The sequence below is a fragment of the Synchiropus splendidus genome, chromosome 3 (assembly GCF_027744825.2).
Source record: "Synchiropus splendidus isolate RoL2022-P1 chromosome 3, RoL_Sspl_1.0, whole genome shotgun sequence".
Classification (NCBI taxonomy): Eukaryota; Metazoa; Chordata; class Actinopteri; order Syngnathiformes; family Callionymidae; genus Synchiropus; species Synchiropus splendidus.
In genome coordinates this window covers 19,989,186-20,004,952 of record NC_071336.1, presented here as the reverse complement: position 1 = coordinate 20,004,952, position 15,767 = coordinate 19,989,186, and the positions used below count along the sequence as shown (strand labels likewise).

Genomic DNA, 15,767 nt, shown 5'->3' with positions numbered 1-15,767 from the left:
GCGTCTCCACGACAGACGTGCGCGATAAATAAGCACAGGCTTGTCCAGCATGAACGGTACGTCCTCTCCTCTGTGTTCACACGTTTAGTTGCAATCACCTTCTCTCTCTCTCTCCTTCTCCCAGATGGACCATGATCCTCGTAACCCGACTTACATCGCCTCACAGGGGCCACTTCCCTCCACCGTGCCCGATTTCTGGCAGGTAAAAACTTCATCCTATTTCCTGTCTGTGTTCTGTCGGGTGTCTGCACTCGCAATGTCACTATCAGGAAAGGAGATGTTTAAAACAATACAAGCTGCTGTTTCTGGTTCTCCCAGTGCCTGTATGAGTTTCCCTAGGCACACTCTGATTTCCTCCTACATAACTCTACATCCATACAAAGAGGTGAACTGGTGACTGCAAATTGGTATGAGTGTGCACGTGACTGTTATCTGTTCATATGAGTGGCCTGGTGACCTGTCCAGGGTGTCACTTGCCTCTCACCCTGTGTAGCTAGGACAGGCTGCCTATTTTTTTGCTTACAGTCTGTCAAATGGCGAGTAGAAACACAACATGCATATTTCTATTCTTTAAATTCTTTTCACTATTACTCACAGTAATTTGCTTGCACGGAAATCGTATAGCACTGCAAGGTAATTCATGGTCTGAACTTGATAGAGAAATACATTTTAAAGTTCAGTTATCCTCAAGAAGCAACATGGAATGCTGCCAAACAGTAGGATTTCATTAGCCATCTAATCCATGAGTGGGTCCTTAACTAGTGCAACAGAAAGCAGGAGCCCGCTATCATTCATCACATGAGCGTAACAGAACATGCTTCACTGGTAATGGAATTAGATGTTGCAATATACTCTTGTCTGGTGCAAAACACATTCTCAACGCAAGTTTGAAATATATGTCATCTTTTCCAAAGAAAGAGTAGATGCATTCAAGAAAAGAAAAAATCTACCAAACAATATAACTTATCTTGTGTAAAATCACAAGCTGCAGTGGTGTTAAGAGCCACTGTGAAAACATGAACAGCTTGAAACACCTGAAAGCAGTAGGCGCCGTCAGGTTCATTCTGCCTGCATGAAAAGGAGAACTACACTCCGCTGCTCACACAATTGTACGACTCTGGAGTCAGGCTTAATGTTGATGCAGCTACTCCAACTTTTGAATGAATGAAGTATTTCGTCCATCAATAAGAAGTAGAAACCTGCAGTAGATCCTCCGGTGCTACACACACGTTTGAACGTCCAATATAACTCGTAATAAAGTTTATAAATGCTCATATTTGCGTTTCCCCACGGCTGTTTGCATGACTCCCTGGATACATAAATGTCAAAACAGTTACCGTTAATCACCCGATCCCGCTTCCGTAATACTTGTCTGTAAGTGCGGATTAAATGATGCATGCTGGCCAAATGGCGGCTCCTATGTGTTAGATCAGACGGCACTGGTATCATTAGTTGGCCCATCACCTCCATATGGTGAAGTAACTCCAGCAGCCGTGTCCAGGATGTAAACGTACGGAGCATGAATCGCGACTGAGCAGCTGGTCCTGCGCTCCGGATCCTTGTTTAAAACCATTGGGATTGTGCTGACGTGCACAGCCTCGGCAGCCTGCTGGAGAACGTACACAAAAGCCTGAAAGGTAGCGGCTGCTGTCACGTGCTTCAAACCCTCGAAATCCTCTGATAACGTTTTGTCTCAATTCATTAAAAAGAAAAAAAAAAATGACCACCGTCGGTTGCTTTTACTCAAGTAAAAGGCAATTTCATCATTTGCATTAAAACAATTATCTTGTTGTTTGTTTCACCAGTGCAATGTGAATAAATGCGGCGTCATTATTAAATCAACGGACCTGTTTAGCCTTGAACTCTGAATCTGAAGCCCATTAAGAATGAGTTAATGAAATGCTGCTGGTTTTGATTGACAGTCGGAGCAGCAGCTTTAATCCCCCAACTACTCTTCCGTCCACACTCCCCTCCCACCTCCATCTGCAGCTATTACCTGAACTTGGCGCTTCACACTTCAGAATCTAGTGTGGAAAAGAGCCAGTCAAGCATGAGGTCATGACACTGTTCATGTTTGGAGCGTTACTTTCTGTTGCCATTCAGAATTAGAATCGAGTATGTGTTTTGAAAGAAAATAGTTACATTGGTATTTTACATTTGTAACCGTTTGTAAGACAGTGGTGGGCTTTTAGCTTAGGAATGAACCCGGATCTCTTCTGTGGAGACACAATTCTAGGCCACTCTTGATGTTCCTGCATAACTTGCGGAATGATTTGAACAGAAATATGAAACTTATTTCTTCAAACGCACAATGAAGTGTACATGGGGTTTTTTGATAATCATTAACATATATATTCCAGTTGTCAGTTCAATGTCTGTTGAAATAATTCTACTGTTTTTTGGGGGTTTTTTTGTTTGTTTTTTTGTTTGTTTGTTTTTTACTGACAGTACAGTAAGTGTGATCATTTTAATAGCTGCAAAGCCACTTTATTAACAGCAGCTTGATCTTATTATGGACAGATGACAAAATGGTTCAGTTGTATTTTCCATAACAGGATTACTGGATTTAGCAGAACATTATATGCAGCTTTATATTTCAAAAGCACTTGAAATTAAATAATACATACATAAAAGAATTTATGTTTTCTAGCAGAATATAAAAGGATATCAAATAATCTCCAACACACACACACACACACGCACACACGCATCCCTAATATGCTGTCACATACAAAAACGGCTTCTGGAAGTGCCTCTCAGCTCCCCCAGTAAATAGATCTCATTTCTCCACATTATCATCTTCAGTAATCTCATCACATTCTGGCACAGTTGTAATGTGTCCACTGGGCTGGATCGCACGGGCTTGTGATTAGTGCACAGTCCTGGCCGTTCTGTTTTTTTTATAGCAACTATAAAACACACGTTTCCTTCTCATTTTCCTAATAGCTGCTGTGAGCCTGCATATTTCTTTTTCCATCATCCAAAGACACATTATAATGCCATCAGATAAAGCCAAGTAGTAGCAATGTAGCGACGACACCGCGCTCCCTCCTGCTAGTCGACTCCACGTTTATCATTTGTCGCACACGGAGACGGTGACATTTATTCATACTTCCTGCTCCGAGATTAGGAAATCAATTTCACTAGAGGCTGTAATGCTAATGCAGCTCTGAGCTACATGTGCAGCCTTGTCTCATGGAGTGTGCCATGTTTGTCTGACTGCTAGATGGTGTGGGAGAGCGGCTGCGTGGTCATCGTGATGTTGACCCCGCTTTCGGAGAACGGAGTCAAGCAGTGCCACCACTACTGGCCGGACGAGGGATCCGACGTCTACCACATCTACGAGGTTGGCTGGAACGCTTTTTCTGTTGCCCCGTTTCTGGGGAACATCTGGGCCTCATGGATGGGCCGATCCGGACTTTGAATAAGAGGACCATATTGTGTGCGGGAATAGATGGATGACAGTGGTGGGCCAAACAGGATTAACATTTATTGGATTTTCTGAAACTGAATCTGTTTAATCAGGATTCCACTGTTGCACACAAGCGACAGACAGAACCACGATGTGAATTCTTCAAGCCAGAATGGCTTTATTTAGTTATGTGGCTTGCTTAAGAATTTGGAATAAACTCTGCCAGATACCCATCCATTTCTTCAAATTGCTTTCATACCAATTGTGGTCTTATTTCACCTTATGGCAAAAAAGGATGGAAAAGCCACGTGGAATGGAATGTCTAGAATGTTGCTGTCCTTGTCACTGAAGAGAGACTTTGAATTCTGATCATTGTGACCGAAACTTTTGCCAATTGTGAACGTAGTCATTTTTATCTGTAAATATCTCCAGGTGAATTTGGTGTCCGAGCACATCTGGTGTGAGGACTTCCTGGTGCGGAGCTTCTACCTGAAGAACCTGCAGACGAACGAGACCCGAACCGTCACGCAATTTCACTTCCTGTCCTGGATGGACCGTGGGATCCCCTCCTCAGCCAGGACCCTGCTGGACTTCCGCAGGTAACGGCAGATCCGTCCCTGAAGCTCCTCAGATCTGTAATCTTAACCAAGCTTCAATCACCTTCCCTTCGATTCTCTCGGCGCATCTCTGGTCCCTTTTTGCCCCCTCTGCCTTTGGTTATCCTAAAAATTGGTTGATCTGAAAATAAAGCAATGTGTTTCTGTACTTTCCCTTTCATCCTGGGCCTGTCTCCCTCACCTCCCCCCAGCACTTGTGATGCAGCAAATTAACAACCCCGCACTGCCTGGCTTGGCTTGGGAAGAAAGAAATGGGGGGGAAGCTAATTCAAACACCCAATTAAATAAGAGTTGTCTCACAAAAATCACGCGGAGGAAGTGGTGGAGGGGGGTTAACACAGTGACAGAAGAACCCCACTCTGTTCTCCAAATAATGTGTTCTGGCAGAACTGCCACAATAGGCCCCTGAGGGAAAGCTCGGGGAGATAGGAAAAGCCCTCCAAATGAGAATAAATGCATCTGATTTTAGGATGGAAATCTGTCCCAGCGGTTCCTTATGCAGATGAAGAACAAGCGCGCAGCCTGCGCCAGCCACTCATCTTAGTGTTTCCTAGTTCAAACTGGATGACAATTACATTTCATAAGAATATCACTGTGAAGCTGTGTCCATGTTCTGAATACACAAACAAGGTTTGCTCGACAACTTTTCATTGTCAGATTCACACAACGTACCGTGTGGTTTCGGGCATCTCTGTATTTTGCGGTTGCCAGTGTCATTTTTGTGATGTTGCAGCTAGTAATATGAGCCCAGTTGCATAGTCACAAAAGTGATCATTGGAAACTGCGTCTCCTCAGCCAGGCCTGTGCACAAACTGTCACTCTCCTCCTCCCACCCCCTGCTCTCACTGCTCCTTCCTCTGCCTTGCATGGAAATTTTTGGGGCTGTTCTTGAATGTTGTTCTTCCTGACATTCTAATTTAAGCATGTGGATTTTTTTTTCTAATTATGGTGCTGCAGCTAATGTAACAGATATCATGATTCAGGTGTTGGGACAGATGGCGTCCATTTTTATCGTGCATTTATGTTATTGGGAAATATAGGTGTAAACCATTTGGTGGCTTTATTTTTAGATCAATCTGGTGAATTTTAGGTGTCAGTTTTCTAGACAGGCTTCATAATTCAGTTCAGAATAGCCTGCTTATTCCAAATATTGGTGAAATTCTCAAGTAAATTCTGACTTATCAATGGAAAGTTTATGTACAGGAAACGCTGTGCTACAATCGCAGCTGCAGTCATTCTGTAATTCACTCACATATAATATTTTATGATAATTTCGACACAAACTGAATTTAAAAAGTAACACATTAAAGCAGGTGAGGACTGCTGCGTATATGGTCAAAAGCACCCATAATTTAAAGATTTAAACAATTCAAACCTGCACCCGAAACAGACTGGAGTCTCTGTGTTATTGTGTTGTATGACGTTTTAAAAATGCAAAGATCTGAACTGGACCTCAGCAGTAGAAGAATGTATATTATATACATATGCAACAAACAAACTGTGCTGCTGAAACTCCACCAAGAACCTTCTTGAACATTGACCCAGTGGTGGGTTCACCCGTCTTCCTGCAGTGGTTCACTGGCCACTCACACTAGTAGCCCGCTACAAAAGCTGCAGGATGGACAGATGTATTATCCAGCTGCAGTATGTAGCAGGAACTCATTTTATGTGTGTTAGTACCAGAATTACATGTTGGAAGATTCAACACGGTAGCTGGTTGTGCTACACATTGTTGCTGTAATCTCGCTTTTTTTTGTTGTCAGCCTTTTTATATTTCTGCCATTGGATTGAGTAAAATGGAAATCATCTCAGCGTAGTGAGTTTCCATGGCAACAGTGGGGTGTGAAAAGGCTGGTCGGCCTTCATCGCCTCGCGGTGTATAACATTCATAATTGGCCGGGGTTAATGCGTCGGCGTGCTGCAATCGCACCATCTCACCAACACATCCATCACCAACATGTCACAATAGCGGCGTTTCGGGATGATGCTCAATTTATTAAAGCGGTGTGACACACATTTCTGTCTCTGGCTTCCCAAAATTAAAGTGATTGATTGACAGCAGTGTGAATCTCTGTGGAATCTGTTTTGCTGCTGTTGATCATTGCTACTGCTAATTTCGTCCAGCCACGGAAATCCCACGTCTTTTTGGGCGGGTATCAGATCAAATGATCAGCTCTGTTGTGTTTTGTCATCATGCAGCGTTTCACTTATAGCAACAAATATCTTCACCAGTTCGTATTTTTGTTCTGATGTCACTGTGCACTGAATATTGTCTTTTATTGTGTATTTTTTGGGGCAAATGGCTCTAGTTTAACAAAGAAATGAAGTATTTTAAAGATAAAATTGAGCCAGATTTGATTCCTTTTTTATTGTGCACAATATTGTTTTGACATCTGACGTTTTTGATAAACTGTCTATCAGTCTAGTATGACCTCAGTTAGTATTAATGTTGCACAAAGTTATTTTTATTTTTATTATCACCATTTCTATTATCATTATATTCGTATAATTTTAACTTGACTTATCGGATTAGTATAGTATTGGTATCGCTTACTATTCATTTACTTAAATCATAAATCTTTTTGCCAGAAAAAAGTTCTGGCTTTACAAATGACAGAGTCAGGGCAAATGTGACGGACTCAATGAAAGCCTTTCCCGTTCAGCTATCAAGCGGCTCTAACACCTGATGTCCTGTTCTCTTCTTACAGAAAGGTTAACAAGTGCTACCGGGGTCGCTCATGTCCCATTATTATTCACTGCAGGCAAGTATTGCTATCAGTCCATAGAAGTCTCTTGCTTGGTGGGTTTGGGGATGTGTGTTATCCAGCTACACGAGTATCTCAGCGTCAATAACACTGATAGGCTTTCATTTCCCATTTGGTTTAGCAAGCTAACTGATTGTTTTAAATGAAACACCTTGGATCAGTCTGACTACCTTTAATGGTCACATCCTGTTAAGTCATGCGTCGAGGGAAAATAGCCCACGCCCCCCCTGAGGGAGCGGTGAGGACTGAGTCCGCGGTGGATTAATGAAGCAGCGGCTCTTCTGTTTTATTGGCCTCGCCTTTATTAGAGAGACGTGCACGCCTTGTTTGCAATTAACATGCAGAGCCACTGAATGGCCGGCAGGCACAAAGGGAGGCTTTTCATAAGGCTATCTCTGGAGTGATGGAAAAGCAAGGCTCTCCAGAGCTGCGCTCGCACCGCCTCTGGCCTCTCAACCTCTCCTGTGCTCCTGAGGTGCATGCATTTAGAATCCTTTGTCCCCAGTGTGCTTCAGAAACCGTCCCCTCTTCTGCCCCCCCCAAAAAAAGCCTGGCACTCTCAAGACCACACAAGTGCTCGTGTGCAGGTTTTGCTTGATCAGATTCATTGGAAGCTCAAATATTCATTTATGGTGTATTTACATACTCTTCGTGTACTCGATTACTTCTAAACGGTCAGTAACCAAAGTGTAGTTCTGTACAACTTATGACACAAATTGATTTCTGTTCCTGTGGTAGTTCTCTTGTCAATTTCCCCAGAAAGATTTTTTCTCGACTCGGAAAAGAACAGTTTCCTACATCAACCAATGCAAAAAGGGGCCATGTCACTGTACTGTAGGTGAGGGAGGAATGAGATCCAAAAATGTTGCAGTTTCTTCATTTGCTTCTGGGGGTTCCTTTTGACTCTTTGGGAACGCTGCCATCTTTTTAGCCTGCTATCCCAACTGGATAGTTGGAATGTTTACTCAGCAGGAAGACAGTTCTCAGTTTTCAAGCAGATAGTCGTACGACCCTAAATGAGTCAAAGAAGTTGGAATACGTTGGGAAGCTTCACATCACAGGAGGGTTAATTGCCAAGAGTCTAAATGAGAGTCACATTTGAGTTTGAGCTCCGGGTTCATTCGTGTCTTCCACTAGAAGTAGGACACCACTGCGAACAACTGTCTGGATCACTCACTACTGGACACGATTATTATGTCACAGTCAAGGGCCATTGATCATTATTGTACATGTAAATGAGCAATTTGTTTCCTCATCGGTGAAGACCCTTGAAGCTTTCGCCTACGAAGTTAATGATCTGTGTTTGTGTGTGTGTGTGTGTCCCCACAGCGACGGAGCGGGCAGGAGTGGGACTTACATTCTGATTGACATGGTCCTCAATAGAATGGCTAAAGGTAACGATCAATGCCTTTCTTTTCCCTCTTTCTGCTCGCGTTCGCTTGTCACCATGGCAACGTTGAGACCTCTCATCTCGCACCGAGGGTCTTGCAATGCGGAGTGACTTTTCTGGGAAGGCAGTCTTTGGTGCTGCTCGGGGAGCAACAGAAGAAAAAAAACCAGGCTACCAACATCAACAGTTTAAGCAGCCGTCACGCTGTATTGACCTGCATCACAATTGCAACATGAATTTAGATAGCACATGCATGGCAATGGAATGCTCAAGGGGGGAAAGTCATTTTGAATCGCAATTGTAAAAGTTGCTCCACAGCTTTGCAACGCTTGAATCCATTTTTAATCATTAATGTAAGTCACTCATTTGATTTTAGAATTGATTGTTTTTAAAGCAGAATTTGTCGACTTCGCGGGCAGGTTGTTCCTCTTATACAAGTCACGAGGGTTTCTTTTAGAGATGGCTTGTGATTCAGATTTCCTGAATTGACTTGATTTCAGTTTGTTTCAGGTATATTACACTCAATTTATACATATATACAACATACAGTCATTTATCCAATTTTTTTCTGAAATATGGAAAAGATTATCATAGAACAAACGCTGTAAGTAGTAGAAGTACCTGCATTCTGGTTCCAACTACAGGCCGTTCTACACACGGTAGAAAAAAAATAAAAGAAATAATTCATGTATTTTATGAATCAATTTCAGACCAAGCGCAGGAACACCAATTGAGATCGTTTAATTGTTTTTTTTTTCCTTTGTTCCCTGCCTCCCTAGTTTCTTTCATTCTTCATTCATTCTCTACCACATTGAGATATGTCCTCATGCCCTCAAAGGCAGCTTCATTATGAGAAATAAGTCTTAAATTCCTCTTGTTCTGAAAATTGGGTTGTAAGAGTCTATCCCAGCTGCATAGGGTGAGAGGCGGGGGAACTTCTGGGAAGGTCGCCGGCATATAGACTCAGATGCACGGACCATGTATCGCCTTCAGTTGTTCATCAGACTCATATTTTGGCGCAAGCTTGGGGAAAATTCCAAACCTGTGAATTTGGGTCGGTTCTCATGAATTTGGATCATCGAATTTGGATATTTTCAAATTTCATTTTAAAGGCAGAAAAGACACATACATATTGAATTGACAGTTCTGAGCGATCTGGACTGCAGGTACCTTGAGAAAGAAAAAAACAGCTTGGTTCAGATACTGTGAAAGCCTGTATCTTTTCAAAATGCCAGTTAAAATTCCCCATCCTCCTGACACATGTCCAGTGCACAAGGCAACACAAAAGCTATAGGGATGATGCTGACTAGCCATGTGTGGAAGCTAATTCCAAGTCCTCCTGCTCTTTTGTCCACTGACCGGGCTCGACCTACCAGGTACTGATACTCATCCCTCTCACCTCCAACTGAGGTGCAATACAGTAAATACACCAAGTCTCTGTGAGAACACATTTGCGGCGTTGCGTGCAGTTTTTGATTTAGAGAGATGCCGAGTCATTTGCATGACTTTTCTTTTCTGTGTTGAACATTCCAGTGCGGCTCTTGCAGAAAGGTCACAAACGTTGTCTTACATCATCTGAATGCACTCTAGAGCTGAGCCCAGCCTTTGACCTCTGACCCCTGCCCTCTTCGCCAAACACCACGAACACCACAGCCCCTCCCCCCTCCACCCCTCGAGAGGGTCATCGTGCAGCTCGCCTCTGAAGCAGCCTCCAACGTCTGAGGACCAGTAATAACAGCCACCTGTCCTAATGGAGTTTGAGCAGTTAAATAACAAATACTGTATTGTCGCAGCCATGAAAGCAGCCTGCCGCTTTGCTTTTAGCCTTTTGTTTTCCGCTCCACCGCCGAATGCATAAAATGAGCATAATCTTGCAACCCGAAAGCTTTTTCTCTTTTATGGAAGAGCCTCTCTCCTCAGCTTAACTTTGGAATCCAGCCCTTCTGAGACATGAAAGTCTTGTCGGGGAGCTAGAGTACTTTGAGTACTCAGTCCAGCTGCATTAAATCCCCTATTTTCTCTGCTCTCTCCCGCGTTCTCACTCACCCACACAGATATTTTCACTTCTACTCCATCTCTCCAGCCTCCTTTCTCTGCATCACTTTCAAAAGCATTCTGCGAGTTCACAGTCTCTCTGCGCTCGGCTTCTTAAATGAGCCTTGGCATCTCAAGATCCACGGATATGAAAGCAGATTTTTAGATTAACTTCACTCACTTGTGAAGCTGAAAGAGGCTTAAATCCAGCAGCAGGTGATCGGAGTTGGAGGAGAACAACGGCGACGGATGTTTATCGCCGGCGCGAAACACTGACTGTTGTTGTCGAAACAGTTTCAGGCACAAATGACCTGAGGCACGTCTCACTTGTTCGCATCGGTGGTGACGGTGTTGTGTCTTTTGAGGATGCCTGTGTGCGGCGGGGTCCAGAGAACACCTGTAACAGTGAACACTGGGCACTCGCCGTCTACACTGCCTACTCTGCTGCATTATCCAGTGCTTAAAATGCCTTCAGCACTTACATTTGCTTTGACTCTCCTAGCAATTTTGTCTTTGCAGCTACAGTACATCGAAGTGTATGGTCATTCTGCAGGTTTAACATGTTAGCTGGTTTTGGATCTACCTGAAGAACTCATCATTGATGCCATTTTAAAATCACTTTAGTGACATTAGCTTAACTATTACTCCAACATTGTTTATGGCTACATTAGCTGCATTGCTACCTGTAAAGCTCCCCCCACTTGTATTTGTCTTCAAATTGAACGTACATTGTTTTAAAGTCTCACGGTAGACTTTAGCGTGGAATATCGTCAGAATCGATTCCGACCTGCCGTGAACCCGACGATACCTTTTCCCGTTGTTCTGCATGTATTATGGCACAGTCGCCTGACCCTCAAATATCCTCTTGCATATTTTATCTACAAACCTTCTGTGGCTCTTGTCCAAGTCTTTCGAGGGATGAATGTAATAATTTTCAATCGCCGCGCCGTTCCAAAGGGAGCAGAGCATAAAGAGAGATTGACAGATGTGAGCTGGATTACTGTGCTGCTTTGAACTGGGTCCAATTTTCGCTCTGTTGCAGGTGCTAAAGAGATTGATATTGCCGCTACCCTGGAGCACTTGAGAGACCAGAGGGCTGGAATGGTCCAGACAAAGGTACGGATCCCCGCTTTTTGGAGTGGTGTGGGGGGAGGGAGGGGGGGCTTCAAATACACAGTCTATTTTATATGCAGATAATTAAAAGATATGATTTGGTCATTGAGCGTAACAGGGAAGGGGATGTGGGTCATCGCCGTCCCTAAAATGTGTGATTTGTTTTTTTGAACACAGCGGACAATATCTGTCACCTTAAATGTATTTTAAGTCAAAAACCTAACCCAATATATTTTGGTGTGATTTTGATCTGATCACAATTTTTGCTTCACAAAAGACTGAACAAAAACAAAAACATTCAAAACAATCATTTAGACAACATACATATCAGAGAGATGTCTCTGGCTCAAATGGTTTTGCTGTTTTAACTACCAGCTTTTATTTCAGTCTATTATTCGATTATTATTAATCTGTTCAATTGTGAAGAATTTTATTTAACAAAGACTTACTTTGGTCCAACAAATGTGTAGGAAAGCTCATAACTTAGTGAAATATGTACATTATTATTTTTTTATATAATATTATTATTGTTGTTGTTGTGTGTTATTTGCATTTTCATCACACATTTTTGTAACAAACACTTCCTCCTCTCCTCTCTGCGCCCGGTGATGGTGAGCGGAGGTTGATCTCCCCCTACTGTAGGAATCATGCCGACACATTTAAACGCGCTGCACTCTGCCGCTATACCTCCGTGCTGGCTCATACAGCACGCTGGACGTTATATAAAAATAGAGAATTTCAGATGGTACAAGAGTGAAAAGCAGAGCCACAAGTGACTCTTTCACATCGATCGACCGTGGCACGCTGTGCACTGACACATCTGAGGACCGTTCCTTCTAAACTCCCACGTATCTTTTTTCTCTGTGAGTGGACCCTGTGGCCATCAGCCTCGGGAGAGGAGCGGAATATAAAAACCCACCAGGTCCAAGGGGCAAACATCAATCAACCCCTTTTGCGCACCTCTGGGGAAAACGGCGAGGTGGATCCGCAGACAAACATATGAAGCTGGGAGATAGCAAGGCTTGAAAAATTCCATTTTAAGACACACCTGGCCGGGTGGATGGCGGTGAAAAGCCTAGAAAGTGGTTTTCCCTCACCTCGGGTCTGTGGCCGAGCTGGATCAGCCTTGAAAGAAGAGGGCGAGCAGGCGGCGGGAGGGGGGCGGGGGGTGACGTCAATCATTCAAAAACATCACTGCTTAATACGCACTGCTAACTGGTGTAAAACTTCCTTCCTCAGGAGCAGTTTGAGTTTGCGCTGACAGCCGTGGCAGAGGAGGTGAACGCCATCCTGAAAGCTCTTCCTCAGTGAAGTCATCGCCCCGATCCATCTCATCCTCGCTCGCTGAGCAGCAGTTCCGCTGCCCACTCAAAGACTGACACACTCTGCTCCACCTCTATTTGAGATCTTTGCTTATGAATGTAGTGCCACATGTCTCATGGGGATCCATATCAGCTTCATCCTGACATTTTGAAACCTGTCCTCACCGCTGCAGGAGAATAACAAGTGAATCAGTGAAAGCTCAGCCGCAGATGTTATTGGTCGCCGTGTGACACAAACGCAGCTCAGAAATCACCTTCAGCTCAGAGAGAGGGTGAGGCACGTTTTCCTGATGAATCCAAAGACTGGTTACAGAACAAGTCCATTTAAATTCTGACACAATCAGAAGAAGCCTGAGCAGAGCAGCGTCTATTTAGGCAGGACGTTCTGGTAAACACATGAAGAAGTTCCGCCCGCTCGTGTGCCATTATCCCAATTAAGAGGCTCTGAAACAGTCCAGCTTGCACTGCGAATTAAAATGGACACCAAACGGAGCGAAGTGCAAATGAGAAAATACAACGCTCATTACTGAAAGTTCACACTCAGATCCTGAAATGTGAACTCCAGATCTCCTAAGGCTGAAATTGCCAATGAATTGGCTTTGGGGAGGATTTCCCACCTACAAACAGTTTGGTGTTCAACTTAAATGCAAGGCTGTCTGTTTCGCCCCCACAGGAGTTAGCTTAGCATTAGCCTGCTAGCTTCCACAGTCAAGACATGCAGTAACCAGAGAGCATTTACAGCACAACATTAGCACCCACCCGGATCTCTGTTGAAAACATGAACATCTATGAGCTCTAAGTCATGAGGAAACCTGCGACCAGCTTATCTCTTTCACTGGTGGAAGTACTTTTGCGCTTTCAATAAATGCAAGCGAGTCAACAAGCTAAAAGATGAATCCATTCTCCTGGGACGCTCCTGTTTCTAGTTTCACCAGGGGAACCTTCTAAGGCTAACAGGAAGGTATCAGGAGTCTTTGCAGGGCTTTGCCTTCTCCCAGTTGGAAGTGCCCCCGTCAGGGAGGCGTCCTCTGATGTGAGGGACCAAGCCAAGACCAGTTGAAAAGACATTCATTTTTTGAAAAACAAGCATCAAGCCTGAGCTGATGTGGGACACCGGGCCAAGATAGTATGGCCCTGGTGAGACTGGGCTGCCATCCAAGGGGCCTGGCCCAGCACAGACGCGTGGATCCATCAGCTTGCAATAGTTCTGGTTCAGTAACGCTCGGGCATCAGTCCAGAGTGGAGGCCTTTGCTGCCCAGTCCCTGGACTTCTGCTCACAGTCAGATCAAAACCTTTTTCTTTTTCAACCGAGTCACAGAACAGGACTTGGGTAGAAACTCCAAAACCTTTGGTCACTTCAGTCTCAACTTCACAATCATCTGTGAGGACATTGATGAAGGGACAATATGACTCACTGCTAGTGAGAAACAGCAAAATATCATGGAAGTTTCTCCCCATGCGCCTCACCTGGGTCAGGGGTTCCACACTGGATCTTCCCAACACCTGTACAACCAGCCTCCGGTGTCATCGTGAATACGTGCTCTCGCTTCATTCTCTTCTCACAGAGAAGCAAACCACTACCCCCCCACCCCAAGCCCCGCTTGCGTTCCAGTCGCTCGGCCCCCGTTCATCACCACCTCTGCTGCCGTGAGAGTCAGACTCTGACGTCATCTTCACCTCAAGTGCAAGTTGTCTGTGAACACCCTGTTCTAGTTCCAATGACCAGCTGTGAACGTGATGTCGAGTGACGGCTTTTATCCCAAAATGATAAAACAAATATTGACCATTGGAATCTGTAACGGACATTTTGGGAATAAACTCCTCACATGTTTCTTCTTTGTGCTACTATATATATATATATATAATTATATATACTCAGCATCACACGTGTAGATGTTGCTGTATTAGGTCTCAGACATCCAGAACTACCCGAACTCCTCATGAAGAACATATCAGGTGTTTTCTTTTCCTCACGGGTTTTCGCCACTGTTCAGATTAAATGTTATAGATCTATACCGACTAGAGCTAGTTGTTGTCATATACAGTATCAGTAGATACTGAGATATTTAAGCAGAAATAAAGTTGTCGCTGCATTTGTTTGTCGATTCATATTGTGTTATCGTGCAATATGACAGATTATTCCCTCATGTAAAGAAGAAGAATGAATCAATTATAGTGGGTCGTCTCATCAATATACTCGAACGGCCGCCATCAAAACTATATATTTTGTGTGAACATTCAGATTGATAATAAATCATAACAGTTGAAGCTGCATCACTGGCTCTGTTTTTTTTCTATATATTTATTATTTTCTCTGAGATTTCACATCAGATCGGGAGGAAAAAGTCTCTGACACTTGATTGAACGTCTCCAGCGAAGTCATGAATAAAAACTGATTCATGTTCTCAGAGTTTCAGTTGGGCTGGGAGTCGCGGCTTCAAAGAAGAAATCTATCATTTCTTTCTCCTGGCAGATCCAAGATGAAATCATGGAAACCTTCTTTTTTTTCAACCCTGCATAGTTGCAGGTCTCATGACAACATGGCATCATAATGTATGAGGGCATATGCAAGATCACCTGTTTCGTCATGGCGGAGCACTGACTCCATTATTTTTTAATGATGATTTTTAATGATGTGTTGCTCGCTGTCCAACACATTTGGTGAGCTGAAACTACTGTATAGGGGTTCGGGAAGACTCTTTGGTTCATTAAAACGGACCCTGGTTTGATGAAACACCTTTTGTTCAGCAGTGTTGGGGGTCAGCGTGGAAGCCTTGGCAGCGAACTATTGTGTTCAGAGCTTGATCTGACCTTCTCCACCAATATGAACTCATCACACAAAGGAACAGTGACGACACAATGATGCTCTCCAGTGGACAGCTGGGAATCATTTTAGAAACCTGCCGCCCACTAACTCTGCAGCAGAAAGGGGAGGTCATAATATAGCTGCAGTGTGAAACATGAATGCCTTACATCTGTGGAAGATAAAGGTGTGTTACATCCACGACTCTCTTCAGCGTGAGGCCGGGGACACACTGGACAGACTCCATTACACTGGGAACATTGAGCACGATTTTGGTCTCATCAGGCAGCTTTTTTAGGTTTTGTTTTTT

The 15,767-nt window shown here is 43.8% G+C and overlaps 1 protein-coding gene across 1 annotated transcript in view; it reads left to right on the top strand.

Moving 5' to 3' along the window:
• ptprn2 (protein tyrosine phosphatase receptor type N2) overlaps positions 1 to 14,917 on the top strand; it is a 138,816-nt gene extending 123,899 nt beyond the window's left edge. Inside the window, exons 16-22 of the mRNA XM_053859271.1 lie at positions 125 to 202; positions 3,227 to 3,346; positions 3,845 to 4,011; positions 6,738 to 6,791; positions 8,124 to 8,188; positions 11,261 to 11,334; positions 12,571 to 14,917. Of these exons, the coding sequence (XP_053715246.1) occupies positions 125 to 202; positions 3,227 to 3,346; positions 3,845 to 4,011; positions 6,738 to 6,791; positions 8,124 to 8,188; positions 11,261 to 11,334; positions 12,571 to 12,642 (630 nt within the window). The 3' untranslated portion in view covers positions 12,643 to 14,917. The remainder of the gene's footprint in view (positions 1 to 124; positions 203 to 3,226; positions 3,347 to 3,844; positions 4,012 to 6,737; positions 6,792 to 8,123; positions 8,189 to 11,260; positions 11,335 to 12,570) is intronic.
• Positions 14,918 to 15,767: the final 850 nt, after the last annotated feature.